We start from the raw sequence: 26,929 nt of genomic DNA, 5'->3' as shown, positions 1-26,929 counted from the left end.
CACGCTCAGGGTGGCTAACAGCAAATATAAAACATTGATTAAAATGCGACTTAAAAACAGCATAAAATGCAGCATCAATATCAATAAAATTCTAAAATTCAGGGGTCATTTGGGGGGGACCCCAGTCAGTAGACACTGAATGATCACCAGGGCTAACTGGCCAAGTTGGTCCTACTAGGGCCAGCAAGGAGACCAGGGAAGAATTTAAATGTGGGGTCCCGAAAGGGTTTCTTCATAGAAGAGGAAAGGGAAAAGGGAATAGAGGATCAGGCTAATTCAAATTGAAGGCCAGGTGGAATAGCTCTGTCTTACAGGCCCTGTGGAAGGAGATCAAGTCCTGCAGGGCCCTAGTCTCGTGGGACGGAGCATTCCACCAGGTCGGAGCCGTCACTGCAAAAGCCCTGGCCCTGGGGGAGGATAGTCTGGCTTCCTTAGGGCCTGGTACTTGATTGCAGTAATCCGTCATTGATCATGCTGGAGCAAGCAGGTCATAGAATCGTAGAATCATAGAGTTGGAAGGGACCCAAGGGTCATCTAGTCCAACCCCCTGCAATGCAGGAATCTCAGCTAATGCATCCATGACAGATGTCCATCGAACCTCTGCTTTAAACCTCCAAGGAGTGAGAGTCCACAACCTCCTGAGGGAGATTGTTCCACTTTTGAACAGTTTTTTCCATATGTGTAGTCAGAATCTCCTTTCTTTTAACTTGGTCCAGGTCCTGCCCTCCAGAACAGGAGAAAACAAGCTTGCTCCATCTTCCATGTGACAGCCCTTGACATATTTGAAGATGGCTATCATATCACCTCTTAGTCTCCTCACTCCTCATAAGGCCTGGTTTCCAGACCCTTGATCATCTTGGTCGCCCTCCTCTGCACATGTTCCAGCTTGTCAACATCCTTCTTAAATTGTGGTGCCCAGAATTGGACACAGTATTCTAGGTGTGGTCCAACCAAGGCAGATTAGAGTGGTACTATTACTTCCCTTGATCTGGACACTAGATTTCTGTTGATGCAGCCTAGAATAGCATTAGCTTTTTTTGCTGCTGCATCACACTGTTGACTCATGTTAAGCACGTGGTCCACCAAGACCCCTAGATCCTTTTCACATGTACTTCTAGTAAGTCAGGTATATCCCATCTTATTTTTGTGCATCTAGTTCCAATGCATTTTCATCTGTCATGCCAGACTTCTTAAACTTATTCTATACATTTAATTTCTTAGGAAGTACATAAGAATCCCTGTGCACAGTCCTGGGGGAAGTTGCTGGTTGTGCCCATGTCAAGCACTGAAATTCAACAACACTTTGGGCCCCTGATATTGCAACTTTGGGGAATGTCCTGCAGAGAAATATGAAATGCTAATTTGATTCGGTTTGCAACTGTTGGCTATCAAAAACAGGTGGTGAAATGCGTTAATTTCCCCCCCCTCCCCCCCCCTGGTATCCTTTCAATGGGAGATGATGAATGTGGTAAGGGAAAGCGAAATAAATGGGGCACTGTGGCAACTGCCAGAGCGCAGGGAAACGCCGTTTACCTTTCCGCTGCAGCAGTACCTATTTATCTACTTGCACTGGTGTGCTTTCGAACTGCTAGGTTGGCAGAAGCTGGGACAGAGCAATGGGAGCTCACCACCATCACACGAATTCAAACTGCCGAGCTTCTGATTGGCAAGCCCAAGAGGCTCAGTGGTTGTTGGGCAACCATCAGGCTTTATAGTTTGACCAAAGATGTCACTAGCACAATCAGTCAAAACTGAGATCAACAAGATACACAGATGCACAAATATAAGATGGGATACACCTGGCTTACACAAATCAAACCAATTATTTATCTTTCCATTGGAATGAAATAAAAATAAATAAATAGGGATGGAGGTCAGATTGCATTTTAATGTGAACCTTCCACATATGAACTTCCTGAACCAGTACAGGAACTGAAAGACAGCTCTTCTTAAAAATACATACTTCTCCCAATTTTGCGATGCAGATCTCCAGCTGAAGAATATGTACAAAAATACATACACAGGCAACACTCAATTTAGGTGTGTCCAAATGATGCGTGATTGCGCACACACACTGCACCAAACCTAGAAGTAGTCCCCAAACGTCATAAAGACACCATGAAAAGGGGTGGAGTGGGCTTACACACACTCTGGTCCAGCACTGAACCCCCGCACAAAATGAGGATTGCCTTTAGTAGTGAAGATAATGTACAAAAAGCATTCTTTTAGGGCAAAATTGTGTTTCAAAATGCATATTGTTACAAAAGTTGGGTGCCCCTCCCCATGCTGTGCCAAGCGGTAGCAAGATGGTTTATTCACCTATTTAAACCTTCAATCTGCATGGAGGAGTCCAGATCATACAGCATGGTCATTTCAAGAGGGGCTTGTCCCCCACAGCAGTGCAGTCCTAGAGTCAAAGGCATCTTTCTCAGCCAGCCTTCAGCCAGCCTATCCAAGATGGATCCCAGTCTTTCTTCTCCCCTTCTTTTCCTGTCACTTCCTGTCACTTCCCACCTAGTTAACCTGGCATCCTTCTGTCCAAGGTTTTTTCTAGGCCAGCCAGGCTGGTTTGCATAAGCCAGCCCAAGGATTCCTTGTCTAGCACAATTCTGTTGCTTGTACTTTAATCTATATCCCAATTAATCAAAATCCTACCATTTATTAATTTATAGAATTTAGGGAGGTCCCTCCCAAATCTATAATAATATATTACGAGAAATGTGCATGAATTGCATGCAACTTTTCATGTGAACTTCCTCCCTCCCTCCCTTTCTTTGCAAACTTATGAAGAAATCGGGCAAACCGAACTTACAATTGGGAAAAGAAGAAACAGTGAGAAATGGAAGTGATAGATTTTCCTATCCCAACAGTGAATTGTGTTATAACTGTTACGCTTGCTTGCATCAGAGGTAGTTTCAGAGAGCGTCAGAGCTTGCTTCAAAGAGAGAAATTATGGGGAAATCATGGAAATTTGACTTAGTCGCTACATCCACATAAAGCTCAATAGCTCAGAGTCTCTCTCACACACCTACCGGTTTAATCCACTCAATCACAAATGTTCCATAGTTATTTTACTTCTTTGGGGGGAAACAGTTTGGAAAACATTACTGAGGAAAACTCCCTCAGTGCTCGCTGATGTAGAGTGACTGTATACCCTGCTAGAATTACAGCTGTTCTGTAATTATTTATAAAGCTATTGCCACTTTATAAATTATATACCATGCTCCTTTTTATTTTTGTCTTAATAAGTTTGTATTAATTCTGTACAGGAGTTTGAGCTATTACAATATCTCAGCTGTTGCGTATTCTTTGTTATCAATATTTCATGTTGTAGTTATTAAACTGGTATTAAAAATGACTCGGGTATCCTAGATGTTGCCAGAGGTTATAATACATATTGCCAGAGTGTAACGGAGAGGCTCCGTCACATGGGTGCATCTACTCAGGACTTCCTGTGGTGTGAGCAAAATGTTATAAAGCCCTCCAGAGTCCTCCAGATGTTGCTGGATTCGAACTCCATTCATGGCCACTGGACATGCTAGCTGGGCTGATAGGCGTTGGAATTCAACAACATCTGAAAGACATCGTATTGGCCACACCTGATCTAGAGTGTGGGCTGATAGGTTCCTGGTAAAAAGTGTTTGACCAGGACACTTGAAAGGATATATTTTGTAGAAAAATATGTATCTGTGTGTGTCTGTGTGTTTTTGATACTATTCTTCAATACCATTCTCAAATGATAATAGCACACTCTGGCAATACCATGCAGATCTCCGCAGGGAAAGAAGCAATACAACCCAGAGGAGGAATAAACTTCTTGTGTAATTTACTGAGGATGTTGGTGGGCATTATTGTCCATCTGGTGACACTCTGAAATGTAATCCTACATTAGAACAAACATATGGTAGTTTAAGCATGAAATATTTATTTCCAATGAAAAATATGTTAACTCCTATCTTCTCCCTAGTACAGACAGTGACTGGTTTAGGAATGTTGGAGATAATATTAGTATTGGCTTTAATTTCATATTCATGTCCTTCTGTTAATGTCTTGGGGTGACTTTTACAATAACAAAATCTTTCTATGTATCTTAGGGTTTCTTCATGCAACCATCTTGTCTGCTTTGTGTAGGGTGCCATATTTCAAAAAGTGAAAATCTGGACACAAAAGTTGTTGAGCTTGTTTTGTTTTGGCAGAAAAAAGTAAGTTTTTGAGCTATTTTGGGGGGAATTCACACAAAAAAAATCAACACTTCCGATATGGGCTGCCATATGCCCAGATTTTGCAAGACATTCTAACTGATTTCTGAAAATTCTGCCTGGATGCTCTTTTTGGCAGACACATCCTAGATACATCCAGGAAATTCTGGACGTATGGCAGCTCTAGCTTTGTGGGATACATGTAAAGCATGACCTTACATTCTTTTTTTAAAAAATAAATAAATTATTGATTTTCCAATAAAAACAGTCAATCAGTATATCCGCATCATAATCTAATTAAAAACAATAAACTAAAATTTAAAAAATGACCAAAGACCTTGCATGTGTCCATAACCCACAGTCTATTATAGGTCCTATTAAAACATCTGCCGAAAGCATTAGCATATTAATTAAATGTTTATAAATGGAGTTAACAGAGTTAAAGTGTTGACAGTAGTGAACACTGGAGTCTCTAATGAACACAACTGATACTTAAAATTAAGTGTCCCTCACCCTTGACTGATTCTCAAGTCTGTAGGCAGTGTTGTGCAATTTGTGTGTAGGCAAAACTGAGAAGCTTTGTGTATGTGTGTCAGAGAGAGACCAAGAGTGGCGCAGAGAAATGGACCAAAGAAACGCATGCTGTGCATTCTCATGACAGCTTCAAGGAGCTGAGTAGCATCTCAGAGTCTGGGCTCAAAGAGTCTCATAGTACTTGAGGTTTTGATGCTGAGTCTCTTAAGACTGCTCTAGTATTATTTCTCCTGCCTCATCAAAGTCAGCCCTCTGACCGATGAGCACTTGCCATTCTGCCCCACTAAGGAAGTGAAAGCTTTATTGCTTTGGTAGGTGCTGGAACTGAACTCGGGCAGGAAATACAACTGGGTTAACAGTTCATGTCAAACCTTTCTGCTCTGCCATACGTCTAAACTACTTTCAAGCCACCTTACATGTTTGCAGAAATGGTGTGGAGGAGGGGCATGGTTTAAATCAGGGGTAGTCAACCTTTTTATACCTACCGCTCACTAATGCTTCTTTCTTGATGGTAAAATTTCCTTACCGCCCACCAGGGCTCGATGGAAGGAGGATTCAGCTTGTGCGTAGAACCCCCTACCGCCCACCGAGAATCCTGAAACGCCCACTAGTGGGCGGTAGGGACCAGGTTGACAACCCCTGGTTTAAACAGAACAGGTTAGGTTAGATAGTTCTGAGATACCACCATGAATTTCTCTTAGTGTAGCCATTTTTTAGCACAGGACGTCTTAGAAATTTTGGTGAATCAGTTAGGATGACTCTGCTCTTCTCCACATTGAGGTTTGGAGCTCTCAACCACATTGACAAGCGCCTCTTCCATAAGCACAACTTTAGAAACAAGTAAAAAGAAAGTTTTTGGTTTACTTTCCCCAAGTCCATAGTATACAACCATCAACATTAGCTTGTGAATTAATTTTTAGAACACAAAGATTAATACCATCTTGGGGAAAATTTAGCAATAAATTCCACAGAATTTTTAAACTAATGAAGCCAACTGTCAATGTATTTTTATTTAGGAAAGTTTTATTTAGGAAAATGGGGCAGGGGATAAAGGAAACAAATCACATAGACTTCCAAATAAAACAAGGAAGTCAGTTAATATTAGCTAGTTGCATCTTACCTACTTAGGCTTCAGAGCTTAATTCCTTTCAGAAAAAAATGGTCTGAGAGAGGTTAGTCCCTTTGGTTAACCCAAGCATTTAACTGATCTGCGTAGTTCCCAAGGAGATAAAAGGCTTTGGGGTGATTCACACTAGTAAAAGCCAAGCTACTTCCTTAGAATGTGGTGTGGACCAATGATAGAAGGAACTTTATTGTTGATATCAGGGAACAAAGGAGCCCATGAGAAAGTTACTTGGAGATTATTCCACCATTCTAACAGATTTGCATTTCGAACATAAAAGAGCTAGCCAGGGGTCAGCAAACTTTTTCAGCAGGGGGGCCCTTGTGGGGGGCTGGACTATATTTTGAAAACAATAAATGAACAAATGAACAAATAAATGAACAATAAATGAACAAATTCCTATACCCCACAAATAACCCAGAGATGCATTTTAAATAAAAAGGTCCATTCTACTCATGTAAAAACATACTGATTCCCGGACCGTCTGTGGGCCGGATTTAGAAGGCGATCGGGCCAGATCCAGTTCCCGGGCCTTAGTTTGCCTACCCATGAGCTAGCCAGACCACTCCAACTATTGGAAAAAAGGATTAAAGTGGAAAAGTTGATGGAAAATAAAACTGAAGAATTGCTTCCATGCTGGGGTCAGTAGGGGTCTAGATTCCCAGATGAGTAGGCTCTGGTCTACTCAGGCTCAGAGGGCTTGGTACAGGGCATTCATACATCAATACAGAAAGATACTGACTGTGGATCGGGGCCCCTGCATCCCCTGCCTTGCAATCTGTGGACAAGAGCTGCTGCTTTTATGCATCTATTAACTTACCCTAGCCTACCTCACAGGGCTGTGCAAGTATAAAGGGTGGTGGGAACACATGTAATCTTGAGCTCCTGGGTGGAAAAAAAAGATACGAATGTATGCCACACAGCCCATAGTGAAACTATGGAATTTGCTCCCCCAGGAGGCAGTGATCGCCACCAATGTGGATGACTTTAAAAGACGATTAGACAAATTCATGGCTACTAGCCATTGCTATGCTGTGCCTCCATGATCGGAGGCAGTATTTTTCTGAATACCAGTTGCTGGAACTAAGGGGGCAGTGCCATTGTGCTTCTGCCTTGCTTGCAAGCTTCTCACAAACATCTGGTTGGCCACTGCAAGATGGTGAAGGTGGACTAGATGGGCCATTTCATTCACAAATCATATAAACAAAGCCAGAAAAAACAGCCTCATTGTGCTAACTGCAGTGTTTCATATTCCTGATACTTACAGTAAAAAACTCAAACAAACCAAAGGTTTGCCAGTCCAGAAAATAATAACAAACAAAAACCACCACCACCACCCCTCAAAAATACACATTTTGCCAACCTTGTTAAACAAAAATCCTTAAAGTACACTCTCTGTGGGGTAGAGAGGCTGCAATATCACAATGTTTTTTCAGTAGGAAGGAAATCTCCTTTATTTCAAGGGAGTTACTTCTGAGTAAAACATACCAAAGCTAACCAGTTGTGTTTTATTCTGTAAAGGCAGTAGACTTGAGGAACGACATAATGTGGATATGAGCAAAGTGCTTAAACAAATACACCCCAGTATCCTGCTCCATCCAGCTTCTCCTGTTGCTCCGGGAGGGTCCCCTTCTTGTGTCCTAAGTGGGGGTGGTCAGCATTCCTTCCTCAGGTTGCTTAGCAACAGTGATTAAGTGATTGGGCATCCTTTGTAATAGATGTGCTAAAGCATTAGAGTAGTCTTCACACTCATAAAAAAATGAAAGCTAATAGACTGGACCCTCTATTGGCATGGAGCCTTCTTTATTTGTACTCCCTGTAGCCTCCTGTCAGCAGCCCTGCAGGGAAGTTAAAAGAGATCAGGCCATTCAATGTGAATCATAGCCATGCTAGTTCTTTCTTCAGAAGGAAAGCACTGCTGTTTGATGCAGTGATGCTTCTGAATGCCACTCATTGCAAGGGTGGAGAGTGCTGCTGCACTCAAGTTCTGCTTGCAGGCATCCCATAGACATCTCGCTGGGACTGCTTAACACAAATTGTATACTACTTAATCATCAAAACTTCTAAACAGTTTACATAACCAGATTTCATCAGTATTTTAAATTTTAAGTTATATGCAAAATTTGTTGCTATTGTATAATAGAAAATTCTATTACTGTTATTTTTTAAAAAATAGCAATAAAATCAGGTGTTTAAAGCATTTGGAACTAAAAAATTCAAAATATAAAAACTTCAGTTTTTAAAATATACAGTGGTGCCCCGCAAGACGAATGCCTCGCAAGACGGAAAACCCGCTAGACGAAAGGGTTTTCCGTTTTGGAGGTGCTTCGCAAAACAAATTTGCTATGGGCTTGCTTCGCAAGATGAAAATGTCTTGCGAGTTCCTGCAGGGTTTTTCCCCCCCCCCCTTTTTTCCCAAGCCGCTAAGCCGCTTAACAGCTGATCCGCTAAGCTGCTTATCAGCTGATCCGCTAAGCCGCTTATCAGCTGATCCGCTAAGCCCGCTAATAGCGCTAATCCGCTAAGCCGCTAATGGACTTGCTTCGCAAGACGAAAAAAACCGCAAGACGAAGAGACTCGCGGAACGGATTCTTTTCGTCTTGCGAGGCACCACTGTACATAATAAAAATACTTGTCCAGTTCAGTCATCTTGTCTCACACAAGGGTTGGCTTGAAGCGGCTCCTGTGCCGCTGCCAGGAATATTGTATAACCAACATTGGAACTGAACTTTGCAAAATCTAAAGTGCTTGTTTTCTCAAGATCTTGGAAGCCTCATAGGTGGGAGATCAGTGGAAAGCCATTGGAATGGGTTAAAAACTTTAAATACCTAGGCATCCACTTCCAATATAACACTTTCTGGAAATACAATTGTAAGCTTGCACTTAACGGAGCAGATACTCTAATGTAAGCACTGATAACTGGGAAACACTGCCCTGTGAGCACTCCAACTGGAGAACAGCCTTTATCAAAGGTGTCATGGGCTTTGAAGACTCCCAGACTCAGGACGAAAGGGAGAAATGAGCTGAGAGAAGGCACATTTGGCAAACCCTGACCGTGATCAACTCCCACTCAGAAACCTATGTCCCCACTGTGGAAGGATGTCTGGATCTAGAATTGGCCTCACAAGTCACTTACAGACTCACTGTTCATGGAATCTTACTCAGCTACGAGTGATCATCAAAGAAGAAGAGGAATGCATCCAATCCAAATTTCTGTGCAAAATCCTGGGGCTGCCAAATTGTGTGCCATATGCAGCCATATTTCTGGAAACTGGACAAGGGCTGCTGGGAACCAAAGCGTGGCTCACCACTATAAAATTCTGACTCCGCCTACTTTTCATGTCCGACCTGTTGTCTTTAATTTTCAACATGCTGACAGAATCCCACCACTCCAAATGGTTAGCTTGCATTGAGAGCAAAATCAAAACCTGTGGCCTATCACTCAAGTCGCTGCTTTTGCTCCCACAGTTGGAAGCATTCCAGACAATCAAGCGCAAAATCCTAGAGATTGAATTCCCAACCCTTAGCAGCGCAGGCAATAAAATCTGTTCCCCATTGGGGTTGGGAATTCCACCCTCGTTTGGCCAGGACACTCTCTGTTTACATCACCTTTACAATTCTCACCTACGCAGAACTCTTTCCCTCACAAGATGTAACATCTTACCAGCTGCAATTTTGCAAGGTAGATTTCCAAAAATCCCATATTCTGAAAGATACTGCCCTTGTGTCACAAAACAGGTCGAATCCATCACACACGTTTTATTTTATTGCCCATTTTATATAAAAATATATGATAATTATTTGGCCCCCTTGTTGAAGGAGGGGATTTATCGCACTGACTCTTCCAAGGTGTCTTATCTGCTGGATAATTGAAGGAATGACATTGTGGAGAATGTGGCAAGATTTTTGAATGATGCCATGAAATTACATTACCATGGGTCCTAAGAGCCATTTTCGTACCTCATGATGTCTAGACAGTTTTATCCTAAAATATCTCCTGCTATATTTCGTTTATTGCTATTGTGTTCTGATCTATGTATACGATGCACTTTCTCTGTGCCAGTAAAGGAGATTGATTAACATGTCCAATGTACGTGTATGGGTAGGCTTGTCTAAACAAAAAAAATGCTTTAGCAGGTGCATAATAATAGGGTAACACTTGGCATTGCTGAATGCTGACTTGCATTCCTGGCTTGTTCAGAATTGTAAACATGAAGCTTAACTGATTTACATGATACATCATCTGATATGTTATTTTACTTTTCTGTTTTTAAAAAAATGATAATAAATAGTACCTGTGCCCCAGCTAAAAGGCAGGATGTTGTTGTGTGCCAGGGGCTTGTGGTCTAATACAAGCTCTCTGAGGAAGTGGCTGGGTTTCTGCTCATAAGTGGAGTCTAACTGGTTGGGTGACTGCCAGATATCAGCAAGGACCCCCCCTGCCTCCTCCCTTCACCGTACCACGTGAAATTAAAATAGCAGTTTCCAACACGCTTTGGCAGTTGCAGGAGTTCCCAGAGTTATTTAATTTAGTATACAGACTGCAAGTCTATCTGTCCATGTCACTTAGTGAATGAATCTTCAATGAAGATTTTGCCAGAATGCATGAAGAGGAGGATAGCTGTGTTGATGTGCTAACCACTCAGTGCTGTTTTGCTAACACTCAGTGCTGTTTTGCTAACACTCAGTGCTGTTTTTTTTTGGGGGGGGGGGATAAAGAAAAAAAATTATTTCCCCCCCAGGCCCGAGCTTCCCCCGACCCCAGCCCCCAGAACAGGCTGCTGTCCACAAGCCTTGGGAGCCCGGCGGGAAGTCGCGCTGGGCTCCCCAGGGTTGCAGAGAGCTGCCCGAAGCCTGGGGCGTGCTCCGCTGCACTCCCCAGGTTTCGGGCTGCAGGCTGCTGTCCGCAAGCCATGGGAGCCCGGCGGGAACTCCCGCGGGCTCCCCAGGCTTGCAGATAGCATCCTGAAGCCTCTCCAGGCTTCAGCGAAAGCCTGCACTCGCCCCATAGGACACACACACATTTCCCCTTCATTTTTGGAGGGGAAAAAGTGTGTCCTATAGGGCGAAAAATACAATATTTTCTTTGAGCTGCTGCTGCATGTTACTTCATCTTCTTTGCCAGAGCAGAAAAGTTTTAACAGGGGGTGAACCAAGCTCTTGAAGAACCAAGCCTTGTAGAGTTCCTCATCGTTATGTCCTCCCTCTGAACAGTCAAATGGAGGGTGGGGAGCAAAAAAAATCCCAACCTTGGTTTTTTAGCAGGGGAGAATAGAGCATCAGCTATATAAAAAAAGCAGTAAAACATTTTATGTACTAATTTTCTGTATGGGGCTGTACTCTTATATGATTATTATTTTTTCACTTTCAAAGATGAATAGAAAGGCAGTGATTTAGGGCTGGTGTTTATTTACATTGTTTTTGCTGGAAAAAATGTGTTCCGTTCTTCCAATACAGGAGTATGTTGTCCTAAAGAAGGCCTTCCTGGTGCCCAGTACAATGGCGTCATATTAACAGTTCAGGAGATGTCTGCAATAAATCTTAGGAATTTTTGAGGCTCAACCCATTAATAGCCCATAATCATTTTATGCTACACCAGAGTGCTCAAATTTCTTGTTTCTATCTACTGAATCCCCAGTAGATTGAGACTGTGCTCCCAAAAGATGTGATGGGTGGGTGTGCTTTATAAGTGTTGTTTTGGCTCTGTGCTGACTGTAGCTGTAGTTGGATGAATCGTTCCAGTGCTTTTTTCTTTAAAAATGTTTAGGGGTACTCTCATTTTCCTACTCATATTGAAATACTGCCTCTAAATGAGGTCAAACTTAGATTCACAAAATGTTTAGGGATATGTGTACCCCTGCGTCGTCCCCCCCCCCCCCAGAAAAAGAGCACTGACTTCACCCATACATCCTTTATCTATTTTGCTCTGAGGCATACTTAGAACTAATATGAGCTTTTCTTTCCCTTGCAGGGAAGAAAGATTTGAGGACCAAGACTTACAGAGTCCCAAGGATAAGTCGCCAAAAGCCAAAAAATTCAAAAAGGAGCGAAAAGAGGAAAAGCAGCATGAGCTTGCACAGCCTTCTGCAGAACCAGCTGAAGCAGGCAAGGCAGAGATGTCGGAAGGAGCTGGGACTGCTCCAGCTGTACCCGAAGCCTCTGCATCTCCAAAACAGCGCCGTTCTGTCATCCGGGACCGTGGGCCGATGTATGATGACCCCACCTTGCCGGAAGGCTGGACCCGCAAGCTTAAGCAGAGGAAGTCTGGTCGCTCAGCGGGGAAGTATGACGTCTACCTTATCAAGTGAGTGACAGTGGAGGATGTGTATTGCTCACAACATGTACTGCTTTTCAAGGCTTAAATTGAAATCAGTGCTTAGGTCTAGTTCCAGAATTTGATTTGTGCCATGCTTCAGCCCTGGAACATGTGGCAAGAAGTGCCTCTGAGCATGTGCAATGCCTTCTTCTCACCAGTAAGTAACCATAACTAGTCCCCACACTCTCTGGGAGCATAACTTGCAGACCATAGCTCTTGCTGACCATTTGCTTGTTGTGAGCTCAACTAGTTGGTACTTTAATTCTATTGAATCCCACAGTGTGAGTGTATGTGCATATTAACTCCCCTGTACCATTTCAGATTGCAGGTGGAGTTAACGTCATTTCCCCCTTAACATTTATCTTCCATACATTAATAATTTCCTAAAAATGGAAAATTAGTACAGCTGCCAAAGTCTCTAAAAACCTACTGACAGCCTAAGCATACTTTCTGCTTTGTGTTACTTTTGAAAAACTAATTTTGAATCCATGCACTGAATGAAGGGGAAGTTTCAGTCATCGTCATTTGATTTAAAAAGGTAACATTTTTCTTTTTCCTCATGTTTGCCTGAAAGCATTAGAAAGACCACCTGCATCCATTTTCTCATAAAATCTCTGCTCATTCCCCATCATAGGGCTCAAGCACAACTCTATTTGCTCTGCTGCTTCCCTTGAACTGAATCAGACCAAATGGCAATCAGGTTTTCTGTGGAATGTCATTTGTTCTGATTCAGTGGTGAAGAACGTGTCTTCCAGGGGAAAGCTGCAGAGCAAATGTAAAGCTGCTCGGACCTGTGCACAGGATAAGTGGAAAACCGCTCAGACCCATCCTTTTCAGGCATGGGACAAGCGAAAGTGTGGATGAGCCCCTAGTTGCAAGACTAGGATTCTAAGTCCACCATCAGGCTCAGCATACATAGGAAGCTCAAGCCATAATAATTGGTCTCTGTAGCCCAGGATTGTCTGTGCAGACTGGCAGCAATTCTCCAAGGTGCTTCCCAGCTGAAGATGATGTGATAGCACCCAGGGCAGTGGCTAGACAGATTTCTCAGTGAGATTCATGAGCAGGGTTATCCCTGTTATCTAGCAGTGGAGACTGGACATCATTAAATCCAGCAGCTAGCCTTCCTGTGACATTGCACACGAAACACATACACACACACACACACACACACACACACACACACACACCATTTTAGAAGAAGCTAAATTTACCCAGCAGTGATTGGCTGTCCACTGTGGCAGTCAGGAAACCACTTCCCTCTCCCACTGAATTTAAAGTGGGAGGAAAGAAGGGATAGGCCTGAAATAATAAAGCATCAGATAAACTTTTTTAAATCAGAGAATATACCAGGTGTTTGTAGGGAAGAAACCCCAAAACAAAATTAACAAACTAGCTGTCACTCTCCTTCCACCACCACCACCCCGCCCCCTCCGGATGCCAGGTACAGAAGCAAAAGTGAGGAGAAACTGAGCCTAGCCTACAGAAAAGCAATCAAACGACCTCACACCCTACTTCTTTCTTAAGTATGTTTGTTACCAATCTGATGGATTTATTGGACACCTCCATAAATGTTGGATTTATTCAGTTAAGTACAGAGCATGTACAAGGTTGTCCACTACAGGGTTTTGTGCACCTTCCTCAAAAGCAGAGACTTTTTCAAGTCAGGAAGTAAACTTGAAGTATGCATTTGTAGTGTGATTCCATTAATTTTCCTTCTGTTCTTCCTCCCCTCTCCCTTTTTCTTTTTGTCCTTTTTCATATCTCCGGCTCTTGCAAATGCAGCCCCCAGGGCAAGGCCTTCCGCTCCAAAGTTGAGCTCATTGCCTATTTTGGAAAGGTGGGGGACACCTCTCTGGATCCTAATGATTTCGATTTCACGGTGACTGGACGTGGGAGTCCGTCACGGCGAGAACAGAAGCCTCCGAAGAAACCCAAAATCACTAAAACGGCTGGCACAGGTCGCGGGCGGGGCCGACCAAAGGGCAGCGGCTCTGCCAAGCCCCGAGGAGCTGCCTCGGAAGGTGTGCAAGTGAAGCGGGTGATTGAAAAGAGTTCTGGAAAACTGCTGGTCAAGATGCCTTTGCAGTCCTCTCCAGCAGGAGCCAAGGCAGAAGGCACCGGTGGCGCCACCACCTCCACACAGGTCATGGTGATCAAGCGTCCTGGGCGCAAGCGGAAATCTGAATCGGACCCCCAGGCTGTGCCTAAGAAACGGGGGCGTAAGCCAGGCAGTGGAGCAGCAGTGGTAGTTGCCGAAGCCAAAAAGAAAGCAGTCAAGGAGCCGGTTGTCCAGGCGGTCCGGGAGACAGTGCTGCCCATCAAGAAGCGCAAGACACGTGAGGCTGTTAGCATAGAGATAGCCAAGCCAAGCCCACCTCCTCCAAGCAACACTGGGGAGCGGAGCCCCAAGGGACAGCGAACGGCTGCCAAGAGCCCAGGGCGCCGCAGCAAGGAAAGCAGTCCTAAAGGGCGGGGTGGCAACGCCGTACCAACCTCTGCCCCTTCCTCCTCCCCTGGCAAGAAGGATCAGCACCATCCTCCCCATCAGCCGCCTTCGGAGGCCCAGGGCAGCTCCCCTTCTCAGTCCCCTGAAAGCCCCAAGGACAGCAGGAGCCTTCCAGCTGAGCCCCAGGACTTGAGCAGCAAGAGCTGCAAAGAGGAGAGGGCTCCGGAAAGTGATGGCTGCCCAAAGGAGCCACCTAAGACTCAGCCCAGCGGCACAGCAGTGCCCTACAAACATGAGCGCAAAGACACTGTGTCGTCCTCCGCGGCCTTGCCCCGGCCCACAAACAGGGACGAGGCCGTGGACACCAGGACACCTGTGTCAGAGCGGGTCAGCTGACTTTGAGGGGGGTGAGTGAGCAAGTGAGCGCCAGAGGAAACAAAGAGAGAGACAGGCACTCCCAGCTCCCCACACCCAGATGAGACTCCAGGCAGCTGCTGGGCAGGACTCCCCTTTTCCCCAGAGTGCCCTGGCTTTCAACCATTCAGCTACTCCAAAACTATTCTTCCTCTGTTCCAATCCTTCCCCCATTTTCAATACAGACAAGCACAGTGTGGGGTGCAGAGACATGCCTCCCAGAGCTGGAAGCCACTTTGCACTTTTTCTACAGAATGGGGGCACCCTCTTCTCTCCCCCCACACCCCCACCAGCCCCTTCTGCCATGCTTTGCTGCATATACTACTGACAAGGCAAGCTGTTTGGCAGGGGAGGGGCAGCTCCAGACTCTGGCCTGTCGCCCTGATCCTGCTTGCCCTCCATATTACAGAGGCCTGGTGGACAGATTGTGGGGAGGGTGGGCATGTGTGTATTCCACTCCACCTCCCTAGTGCCATGTAATGTAGTTGTCCAGTCTTAGTTGGATTTCTGTAGTTTTCAGTAGGATGTGTGTGTACACACGAGAGAGAAAGAGATGGGACTGTGGCGCACTGGGGAACCAATATCCCCCTTTTGCCAATTAGACCAGCAGATAGGAAAGTTTTTCTCTCCCCCAAGGACAGTTGTGCTGCTAAGAGACCACTGGGATACTGGGGGCAACTTTGTAAGAATGTCCTCCTTTCCTACGTCTATCCCAAAAGGAGAGGCCTTTTGATTTTGTTGAAGCAATCTGAGTGTGCTGAAGCGTGTACGTGTGTGCGTGTGCTTGTCATATGCTAAGAGTTAAAATGAGATGTTCTTCCAGTTCTTGTCAATGATGTTAGTTTAGGGAACTGTTTGCACTAATGGAGGCCTTTGCCCACCTTCTGTGAGGCAATGGCATGAAAGTGTGTGCCTGTGTGTATTGGAGCGGGACATTTTGATGGAATTCTGGCTGACCTCTCCACCTTAGTTCTGGGGCAGGAAGGTAGCTGAATGTTTCTAAAACTACCTGATCTTCTGTGCTGGGATTGATATGTGGCAGTGGCTTCACCGAGAAGCCTAGTATTTGTCATTTACAAGGACTTCCTTATGGCTGGCAACCAAGCTCTTCCATGACAGTTGAGCACACCCCTCACTCCCCAGGGACAGAAGAGTAGTGTACCTTGGGGAGGGGACTTGGTTTCAAATGGATGTCTCCTTTGTTTTGTTTTTCTGTCTGCAGAAGATAGAAGAGGAGGGGTAGGGAAGCATTGACCACTTCAGTGTGCTTATTTTTGTTTTTAACTGCATATGTAGTACAGACAGGATCTGTGCCCCCCTCCATTCTAGGCAGTAGCAAAGTACCCCAAGAACAAGATGGGGGAGTATGGGTCCAAGTCAGCAGTCTGGGCAGGAACTAGAAAGAGTTATCTCTGAAAGTGTTGTCACTTTGTGGTGGTGCAAAAGGATTAGAACAAGCTGTTTTCTGCTTGGCAGGGGATTGGTGTTTCCTGCTTGGCAGGGGGTTGGACTCGATGGCCCTTGTGGTCTCTTCCAACTCTATGATTCTATGATTCAAGCCCCATCTTGTTCTGCAGCTCTTTGAGGGCCAAAATAGATATGATTCTGGACCTTCATAATCAGATTTTTATTTTTATTTTTAAAAAACAACAACTTAAAGCCGCAGGAGGCTCTGCTTTTGATCACAGCAGCAGTGCTGAGGAAGAGGGTATTTAACTCTCTCCTTCTCATCCAACCCCTGTGCTGGTTGTCTTTGGTGCATACACACCATACAGTGGTACCTGCATACACACCATACAGTGGTACCTTCCAAGCCCTGTTCGCATCCTGAGCAGAATGCAACCCATGTTTGCACATGCGCGGGTTGTGATTCGCCGCTTCTGCGCATGCGCGTGACGTCATTTTGAGAGTCTGTGCATGTGTGAGCGGTGAAACCCGAAAATAATCCATTCCGTTACTTCTGAGTCGCTGCGGAATGCAACCTGAAAATGCTCAACCTGAAGCATATTTAACCCGAGGTACGACTGTACATATAAAGCACATGACTTCCCCAAAGACGCCTGCCCCTAAAAAGAACCACAATTCCCATCACACTTAACAGGTTAAAGTTCCCAGGATTCTTTTTTTGGGGGGTGCACTTTAAATGTTCAATGTGTACACAGCTTAATTCCCATCCCATCCAAGCTGCTATTTTCCCTGTTTGTGAGGGGATACAGGTACCTGCACAGTACTGTCCCCCCCCCCCCCCCCGCATAAGAGGGGCAGAATTTAGATCAAGAAAATGGCCATGTGGCCAGTATAGCCACCCTCTCCCTCAGCACCTCTTTTCCAATAAAAATTGGAGCCTCCTGCAGATTCTTGGAATTAAAAATGTTGAAGGATCTCGCTTTAGGCTCTCTGGAGGCATGCCTATTTCGGGCCCTTAGAGAGAGACCTCAGTGTGGAGACAACTGATTTTTATGTTTCCCCTACTTGCCTAAATATGCACCAGATAAGTAGAGTAAAATTCCTTCCATGTGTGGCAACTGTCAAAAGACTCCCCCCCTTGCACTTATTAAGTATAGATAAAGGGTAATGCACTAGTCATAACTGAGAGACTCCAGGTTCATAGTGGGAGGACCAGTTAGGATTGGGACTACCTTCACTGCAACAATTTACTGAGTTGCTCATTTTTGCTTGGCTTCCTGCGCTGGCACCACAGTCAAAGCCAAATTTTGATTTTTCTTTTCTTCCCATGTATATAACTCAGCAATTGGCAGAAAGGTTGGGGATGGCTTCTAATTTTTGTTCTTCTGGGAGAAATCCTGTGCTAGTGATTGGACTGAAGTCTGCTGCTAATCACAGACTCTGGAATATACCCACCCGCTCCCGCTCTAAGGGTAAGGTAACTAGTCTGAAGGCCAGTTCATCATTCACTTGGATGGAAGTGGCTGTCTGAGGATACTGCTGTGGAAACATGGTAGAAAGTACAAGGAAGTGGGGGAGAAAATGTCTTTGTGATAACTAAAAAAAAACCCCAACAACTTCTCAAAGGGCTTTTCTTTGATTATTTCTTTTAAAGGCACAAATATAATGGGGTGGGTGGGTGGGAAAGGAACAAGTATTCACCAGGCTATGGGAAACCTGGGGTGGAGAAAATATAGTTCCCTTTGGTCTCAAGTTCTTTGGGGAGGTTTTTTCACCTGAGGCTGCATCTGACAGGCATTGCCGTCCTGAAAAAAACAGGGCAACCTTGGGACTAAATAATGGGCAGAATAAACATAGTGGTGGCAGCAACCCTTCCTTTCTCAGAATGGGCCTTCTCTGAAATTCCACTCAGTCCAGCTGATGACTGAGAGTCAGACTAGGTGGCAGCAAATCTGTATTTGTTAAAATGATTGTGTAAGCAGGGGGGAGATAACATGTGGGCACATGTGCCTCTTGCTTTCTCCTTGCACACCCTCTCTCTGGCACATACATTTCTCTTCTCAGCTTTCTTCCCAGCTAAGATCTGATTACATGTTGGATCATATGGGATGGGAGAACAGTGCCTGTGGAGAGGCGGCATGGGGTTGGTAAGCAGGCCCAGGGTGGGTTCAGGTTCCTCCACCTGCTTCATGTGTGCTGTTTTTGCTCTGAAAATTAGACCCACACCTCCTTGTTCTATACATGGCTGGGGACAGATGTGTTTAAACAAGAAGGTCTGCCACTACCATGACAGTTTAACCCTGAGAGTGCCCTTGGTCTAAACTTCCTTCAGGTGCAGGCCATTGTTGCATTCCACTACCTTTCTGGGATTCATAACAGCCTCTCTTATGCTGCAAAGTGGAGATCTAGCTTTGCAGGAAACACACGCAGCATTTGGAGCTATCGGGCGGTATGTTTTGCTACCATACCTATGTCTTCTGTAGACTGCCACAGAGAATCAGTGTTGCCAACATTAGGCTTTGAAGAGGTCTCTTCGGGCTTTCCTCACTATTTGGCAGAGACCATTTAGAAAACGTGGCTCTTTCTGTCACAGATAGATGTGACTTCACCTCTGTGTTCCAAAATTATCCCAGCTTCAAAAACATGTACAGGTGGCAGACCTCCCAGCTGCTTCTTACTGTCCAAAAGCAAATTGATTTGTTGAGGCAGGCAATTGCCCTCATGGGAGAAATATTTTATTTCTTTTTGGTTGTTTTTTCATGGAGAGATTGATGCACTTTAAAGTCAAGAGAGAAAAATAGTCTGTCTTCAATGAGCCACAAGCCCATTGCAAACCACATGGTACTGGCAGTGAGGGTAGAAGGGGTTATGAGCCATATGTAGCCAACTGGGGAGACTAAACAAAAGCTACAAATAGAGATCCATATATTTTTTAAAAGAAAGCCTCTGTGTACAACTTATTGAAGTTAGATGTTTTTGGATAGAAAATGTGTCTAGGGGCAAGTGTACATGTTGGAAGATACCAAGCTAGAACAGCAATACCCAGTTCAACACTAGAACCACCCCAATGCCTAATCACATACCACTATCTAGGTTTAAAGAGCTTGCAAAACCATGGAGTATCCTGATCCCATGTGTCCACATTCCAGACAAGTGAAAGAATGGCATCTTCATGCCATTATCCTCCTTCTTGGTGTGATGTAGTACTGGAAAAAGAAGAGGAGTAGATTTTTGTCAGTGATGTAAGGCCAAACTTGATGTTGGTGGCAGACCTGCGTTTCTTCCAGACAACTACAAAGTGGCCAGAGCAGGGAGTTTCTTTGCACTGGAGAAACAACAACCCGGAAGAAGGTTATAATCCTGCGTGCCTTTTTCCCTTCTCTCTTTTCTCTCCCTCCCCCCAACTGCTGCAGTTGGCATCCTTTCTGCTGCTCCACTTTGCAGTTGTTTTCACATCTGGGTCTTCCACCAAAAATTTAGTTCAGCCCAAAGAAAAAAGACCTTCAAAGTGCAATGAAAAGTTAATAGTGGGGTGTGAAGTAAGTCCTGGCCTCTCCCCATCCCCCACTAACCTAATGATGCTATTGCTGCTGGCTGCTTCTCCCAGAGTGAGTTACACCAGTTGTGGTCTGGCAATCTAGGTCCTCTTATTTACAGGGATAGAGAGTTGTGAGCTCCACCTCTGCTCCCAGCTCTGCCCACTTCCACCCAGCTCAGCCTCAAAGACGAATGTGGATAGTGCCTGGCGTTTGAGAGACTGCGCAAAAGGTTTCTACCTTGTTAGCATTGTGAACCACCCAATGTTTCTGTGTCAAGTGAAAATAAACTTTTCGTCGGTTTCAATTATTATCCAATAATGTGTAGAGTTTAACATTAGGCCTAACTCTTTTGTTTGGGGATTTACTTTCTGTTTGTTTGTTTGTTTGTGTGTATGTGTGTTGTTTTTTTTAAGGCACCCAAGTAGACACAGAAAAAATGTCTAATTTTATATATCTGTATATTGCATTATAAATGAGGGGTTGCTTTTTCCGCTTATTGCACCACTATCAAACAAAAGGACAACAGACCAACAAGCAAGGAATGATATGGTCTGTTGAGAATTTATTATATGTTGCTTCTTGACCATTTTTCTTGGTATTTGATATCATAGGACAAGGGGAAATAAAACTGACCCATCAAACCTGCCTGCCAGTAATTTTTCTCCATTACAAAGCTGAACTGCCTTTTAACCCTGGCTGTTTTCCATTTCTGAAAGGGGGTTTCCTCTCTTGTCTCAAGAGAGGAAAACCAACAAGGTGGTTGAGTATAGCCAACATTTTAATTTTTTTGCACTCCGTCAACTTCTAGGGCAGGGCACTCATTTGGGAAAGGAGGGAGGACATAAGGAGGGACTCCAATTGACCATACAAACCTATATCCAGTTGGACTTGAATCTTAACAAGCACCATTAGCATGATTTGTCTGTGTCAGTTAATGGCCACGTCAGTAGCAAAATAATTTTGCATGATAGCATTGCTGTTTGAAAACTCCTTTTGGTTCTCAGCTGAACCCCCAAGTACTGTTCCTCTAGTCTAGAGCATATCTCTTCCTCCTTACAGAAAACAAAATTCTTGTTAAATTCCACACACAGAGAGGGAGAGCACTCCTCTGGCATCAGGCATGAATTGGCAACACTCCACATACCTCTCCCCTCCCACCAACTGAAAACATGTCGCACACTCCTTTCCCCCCTCAATTTAGCAGAAGTCCAGATCTCATTTCCAAAGGCCTTTGGCCGGCACAAGTGCTATGTAATTCTCATCTTGCTTACATGCAGAGGCGGCTCCAGAAAAGGGAGCAAAGAAGGAGTGTCTGGAGGTTGAGCTTTCTTTCTCATACTGCAGTCTTTCCAAACAGAAACAAGTCATTTCACAATCTATATTTTTTAATTCAGACAGCGTGGACAGGGAATTATTCGAGTAGGATTTTGTGCTTCCCGTCTTCCTGGCGCTGCCCATGCTTGCATGACTGATAATCTGGGGGCATTAGATTTGCTTTCTCATAAATAATTGTATATAATGTCTAAAATGTCCAAGTGCTGGTAGCACCAATGATAACGGGACCCTACTGGCATTCATCAGCTCAAAGGCTGAGTCATTTGAAAGCTTGCTAGCACAACAACTACCAGACTTTTAGAAGACATCTGAAGGCAGCCCTGTTTAGGGAAGCTTTTAATGTTTGATGTATCACAGTATTTTAATATTCTTTTGGAAGCCGCCCAGAGTGGCTGGGGAAACCCAGCCAGATGGGCGGGGTATAAATAATAAATTATTATTATTATTATTCCCTACCCAGATCTCGCCACATCCCACAAGGGACCCTTAGGAAGAGGGCTGGGTAGGACAGTTTGCTCTCTGCCAACTTCCACCCGCAAGTTGCCAAAATCAGCAATATTCTGAGGTAGTAGCTTAAATCTGCTGTTCTTCCAAAATAAATATATCTAGACAAGTGCAGATGACACTTCTGGTGGGCGGGGAATGAAGACTATTCTTCCGAACTGAAGTAGGGAGAGGGGATTTCTCACTCCGTAGATCAACTTGCATAAGGCTTTCTTCCAATCAAGGGCCCAGAGTTCCTTTTCCAAGCTCTGCAGGTTGGCCGTGTTTGCTGCAGTTGTGTGTAGCTGCACGAGGAGTAGGTGAACAACCTGGAAATATGTCTCATTTGGGAGGGGGGGGTTCGTTGTGAGTGCAAAAAAACAAACCTGGCAAACTCCCTCCTCAATCGCACTGGGGCAGGGGGAAGGGTGGGGGGCATTCTCTTCTCCTGCTTCCGTCAACTGACATGCCGCTAACAACAAACCAACTTCCTTCTGCTTCACAACTCAGTAGTGATCACCATATGACCAAATAGTACAAGGACTGTTATTAAATGTATGCTGAGTGCTTGCTACCCTGTACAGCTCTTAATCCTCACGTAGCCGACTCTCTCTCTCTCTCGCTAGCCAGTGGTGTTTCTTCCTCTTTCGGACTCCTTAATTATTATTTTTAAATTCTGGAGACACAATTTTTTGTTGTGGGGGAGGGAGGTTGTATTTCCCTCCTTCCCCCCCCCATAACCTTTTTTTTTTTGTGGGGGGGAGGTTGCAAAAAAAACCTGTGGTGTTTGGGACTCTAATTGTGTGTAGGGTTTTATCTCCCCACCCTCACTCCCCCCAACCCTGCAGGGGGGGTGTCAAAAAAGGAATGTCGGTGAAAATCTCTGTGTGTGTTTTTTTCTTTATGGTCCACGAGTGTGTATCGTGAACATTTCTGTAAAGTAATTGTTCCAGGCACAAACGCTTTTGAGTGTTTCAGACGTATGTATATATATTTTTAAGGGAGGAAGAGCGTATACTTTACTTTTGTCTTGTCTGTTGGCAGTAAAAAAAGGGGAGGTTAACTGGGGATGTGACAAGCAGAGCGTTTTTAAACAGGCATTCCCAGGGTATTTTGTACAGCTTCTTCTAACAGTCCACCACCATGTGGGCCATGTAGCAAGAGGTGGCTTGATTCCTTCACATGAATATTCATTTGGCTGGGGGTAAATAAACCAGAAGGACCTGGCACCTCAAGGGCAATAAAGGGGAATGCTATGAACCTTTCTGCTAGATTCAGAGGTGCATTTAACATCTTGTCAGAGGGGCTGTATCTAAAGGAGGCCCATTGATTTGTTTTTAACGCCAAATGTTACTAATTCCTATTTCTAGGACAGCAAATATCTAGCCTTAGGGGAATAAAAATGTTCCAAGAATCCTCCAGATAGAACTGGGTAGGTGTGGGGATTGACAATTTTAGAAATCAAGTTAAAAATGTTTCATTGTTCACTCCTGTGCTCCCACACCCATACTTCTGGATCGCACCTTGCATTTGGTTGATGTGTTTTTGGGACAATTACTTTTAAGAACTATTGAGTAGATTGTTTAATAAATCTTTAAAACGGATTGCTCTTTTTGTAGGTTTTGTGTACAGCCAAAAAAAAAAAAAAGACTGAAAGCACTGACTATATTTAAAAAAGGAAAAAAAGAAATTTATTAAATGAAAATTTGTATTATTTCAGTAAGAAAATAACAAAATCCGTCTGAATGTACATGTATATGTTTAAAGAAATCCACCAACTCCCTCCCTACCCTTGTATCCTATTTATTATATAAAACGTTTGCCTTACAAGAAAGCAGTCCTTTCTTTATGGGTGTTTCTATCTTATTTTGGTTGTTAAAACAAGCAACTTGATTTATCCCCCCCCCCTTCCAATAAAGATACAGTGACAACCGCATTTTTATATATGTAAGGTCATTTAAAAGAAACAAATTCTATTTTTTATGTTAAAAAGAAAGGTTCAGGCCCAGTCTTAGCACTCAGCATGCATTCTACACAGTAATCTAGTTGCATCTCATGTTGGTAAGTACTGTATTCTGTGCTAGAATTGGATTATAAACCTATGTAAATGTTACAGATTTGTTTGAGCCTTTCATTACCAAGGTAGAACTGTTCTGCCCTGCCATTAAAATATAATATTTTTTTCTCTGTTGTGGATGAGGATGTCTTTTAGTTGGTTGCAAAGCGCCCTCTTGTTTGTGCCAGTTTATACTGATGCAGGAGTACATTGTTTCAGGGATTTATATTCTGCTTTTCAAAACATTGTTCCCAAGTTTGAGTTACATAGAACTTTGGACTGAGCAGAAAGGCAGTCTTGACCAGAGAACACACCAGAATACTTATAAACATAGAATTTGTCACTTTCAGGAAGATCTCTTTCAAATGGCACAAAATGATGACTATTTCCACACTCAAAACAATACACTGACACAAAGAGGGCTTGTACTGTTAATTATATTATATTATATTCCTTTGCAAAGGCATAGCAAACAGTGTCTTATTTCTTGTTATAGGAAGTCTCTCTTATAGGGAAATGGTTCTCAGGTTAGTCTCTAAGCTGTGATAGCAGATGGAGTCATAAAACAATTGTGGTGTTGTAGCCAAGTGTGTCAGTGGAGTCCTTGTAGCACTATCAAATGTTCATGGGTGGCTATTTGAGAAATCATGCCCCAGGGTTTGTTAGTTCAGTTAGACTGCTTCACAGGACCAGCCCAATGTATTTTGCTGCCTTAGGCAGAGGATGTCCCCCCTCCCCAAATCCCGCCCCCCAAGCCAACTGAACCGAAAGTTGAATCTTACTTCAACAGCCTTAGCATCTGAGAACAGCAGACCATCTCCTGGAAAATTACAAAATCCACCACCACCCATTTTGCTACTCACAAAGAGGGTGGCAAAATAAATTTAATTCAGTTCAGCTCTAGCATTGTCCTTCAGGGAAGCTTGTCTTGTACTCTTGATTAAAATAACTGGATAAGAAACCTTAGGAATCCCTTGGACACAGTTTGGAAAACCACTGCCTTAGACCAATGGCACAGCCCAATCAGAACACCAGGTATGGAAAACAATTTTCATTTTTGAAAACTTGCAATGTTTTAAATATTTCCCACATCTGTAAGGACTACCCACCAGCTATTACATTCCAGAATTTATCTACCTTGGCCTACCATGGTGGGTGGTGGTGGGGGCACCGCAGAATAGCTGCTTACCCAACAAAATGTTAACTGTGAGTGTGCGTGTGTGAGAGGGAGAGGGAGAGAGAAACTGTGAACATGGAAGCACCAGGTAGTGGGAGCAAGAGATGGTTTTGCACCACTATCCCAGCAACAGTGTCAAACACCCCCCCCCATGTGAAGGCCTGTATTTTACTTTTATTTTTTGCTAAAGAATATATAGGTGAAATTAAAGGGGTCATCTCAGGTATAGCACCAGAGTGGTGACGAACATACCTCCCTTATGATATCTCCCCCATTTTTTAAACCCCTCAACTGATTATCAGATTCAGAATTATCTGTGGGTTTAGTAAGATGGGAATGCACTTGAATGTATGGATGGCCAACATGATGCCCTCCAGCTGTTCCTGGGCTACAGCTCCAATAATCCCTGAGCAGAGGCCATGGTGGTTGGAGGCTGCTGGAGGTTGGAGTCCAACAGCATATGGAGAGCATCATGTTGGCATCCCTACTTTAACAAATACTAGTATTCATAACCTGACTGAGGGTTCGAAGTCCCCATGGTCTATGGGTGGATAACAGCTCTAAAATAAAATTATTACAGTCAAATCTCAGTTGTCTAACATAATCCGTTCCAGAAGCCCATTCGGCTTCCGAAATGGAGCCTAAATGTTCCAAAATGGAGGCGTTTGGGGACTGAGGTTTGCCAACCTTTTTTGTCTAGTGGGCACATTTTGGATTTGGGGAGTGCTTCGGTGCTAGTCACAAAATGGCTCCCATGGAGAGCACAGCATAACACAAAAAGAGAGAGACCACACCAGACAACCTTATGTTTGTCATAGGAAGTCACCTGTGTCCTGATTGTGGTGATCACACTATACTGATTACACACAGAGATGGTGTTGCTGCAACATTCCTCATTTTTAGTAAAAAATAAATGAAGTGGCCATATTACACTTACTCTCATTTCACATAAAATGTTTAGAAGGTACCTGCATACTTTGTCCCATAATTTCCTTTCTAGGTGGGTTAGAAGCTGTGTTTTTTAAAAATGAAAGATAATGATGATTATTTATACCCCTCCTTTTTCCTTGACTTAAGGCAACTTACAGAAAAAATAATAATTAAAAAACAATTAAACATTAATAGAATTAAAGCTATATACATATATAAAATCTACTAACACCTACCAGTAATTACAACAAAAACAAAAGCCTGTTGGAATAAGAACGGCTTCACCTGTTGGTGGAAGGACAGCAAAGAGGGAGCTAGTCTGGCTTCTCTCGGGAGAGAGCTCCAAAGTTATCTGGGAGCAGCTGCTGCTGCCAAGGAGGCCCTCTCCCCAATCCCCACCAAGCGTCCCTGTGAGGGTGGCAGGACCAAGGGAAGGGTCTCCCCCAAAGGTCTCAAATCCTGGGCAGGTTTGCATGAGGGAATAGGGTCTTCCAGATAGCTTGGACCGAAGGCATATAGGGCTATGTAGGTCATAAGCAGAACTTTGAATTGCGCCTGGATTCAGACTGGAAGCCACTGGAGCTGTTGTGACAAGAGACTGGGAGTTGTCTGCTCCCCATAATTAACCCAGTCAGCAACCTGGCTGCAGCTCTTACAGCTAGTTGAATTTTCTGAGCACTTTTCAAAGGCAGCTCCACATAGAGCATGTTATAGTAATCCAAACGGGATGTAACTAAGACGTGTGTCACAGTGGCAAGGAACTGGCATAGGTGGCACACTAGCTTTGACTCTGCAATTGCAAATGGCTACTACAGAGACCTGGGCTTCCATGCTGAGGGCTGAGTCCAGGAGCACACTCAAATTGCAAACCTGTGTCTTCAGGGGGAGTGTTACCGCACCCAGCACAGGCTGAACCCCTATTCCGTGTCTTGCTTTCCAACTGACCATTACTGATGACAGACAGACA

General features: G+C 44.0%; 1 protein-coding gene across 3 annotated transcripts in view; it reads left to right on the top strand.

The window, feature by feature from the left end:
- Nucleotides 1-23,986, top strand: part of MECP2 (methyl-CpG binding protein 2) — a 95,600-nt gene extending 71,614 nt beyond the window's left edge. Inside the window, exons 2-4 of one of the 3 annotated variants that reach the window (XM_083421083.1) lie at nucleotides 11,828-12,160; nucleotides 13,958-16,495; nucleotides 16,595-23,986. In XM_083421083.1, the coding sequence (XP_083277209.1) occupies nucleotides 11,828-12,160; nucleotides 13,958-15,017 (1,393 nt within the window). In that variant the 3' untranslated portion in view covers nucleotides 15,018-16,495; nucleotides 16,595-23,986. Of the gene's footprint in view, nucleotides 1-4,094; nucleotides 4,203-11,827; nucleotides 12,161-13,957; nucleotides 16,496-16,594 lie in introns of those variants that run through there. The other 2 variants (XM_083421084.1, XM_083421085.1) reach the window with 2 other exon arrangements.
- The last annotated feature ends 2,943 nt before the right edge of the window (nucleotides 23,987-26,929 follow it).

This window comes from Podarcis tiliguerta (assembly GCF_965153285.1).
Source record: "Podarcis tiliguerta genome assembly, chromosome: 17".
In the NCBI taxonomy this organism is placed as follows: Eukaryota; Metazoa; Chordata; class Lepidosauria; order Squamata; family Lacertidae; genus Podarcis; species Podarcis tiliguerta.
This window is presented reverse-complemented; position numbering and strand designations above follow the sequence as displayed.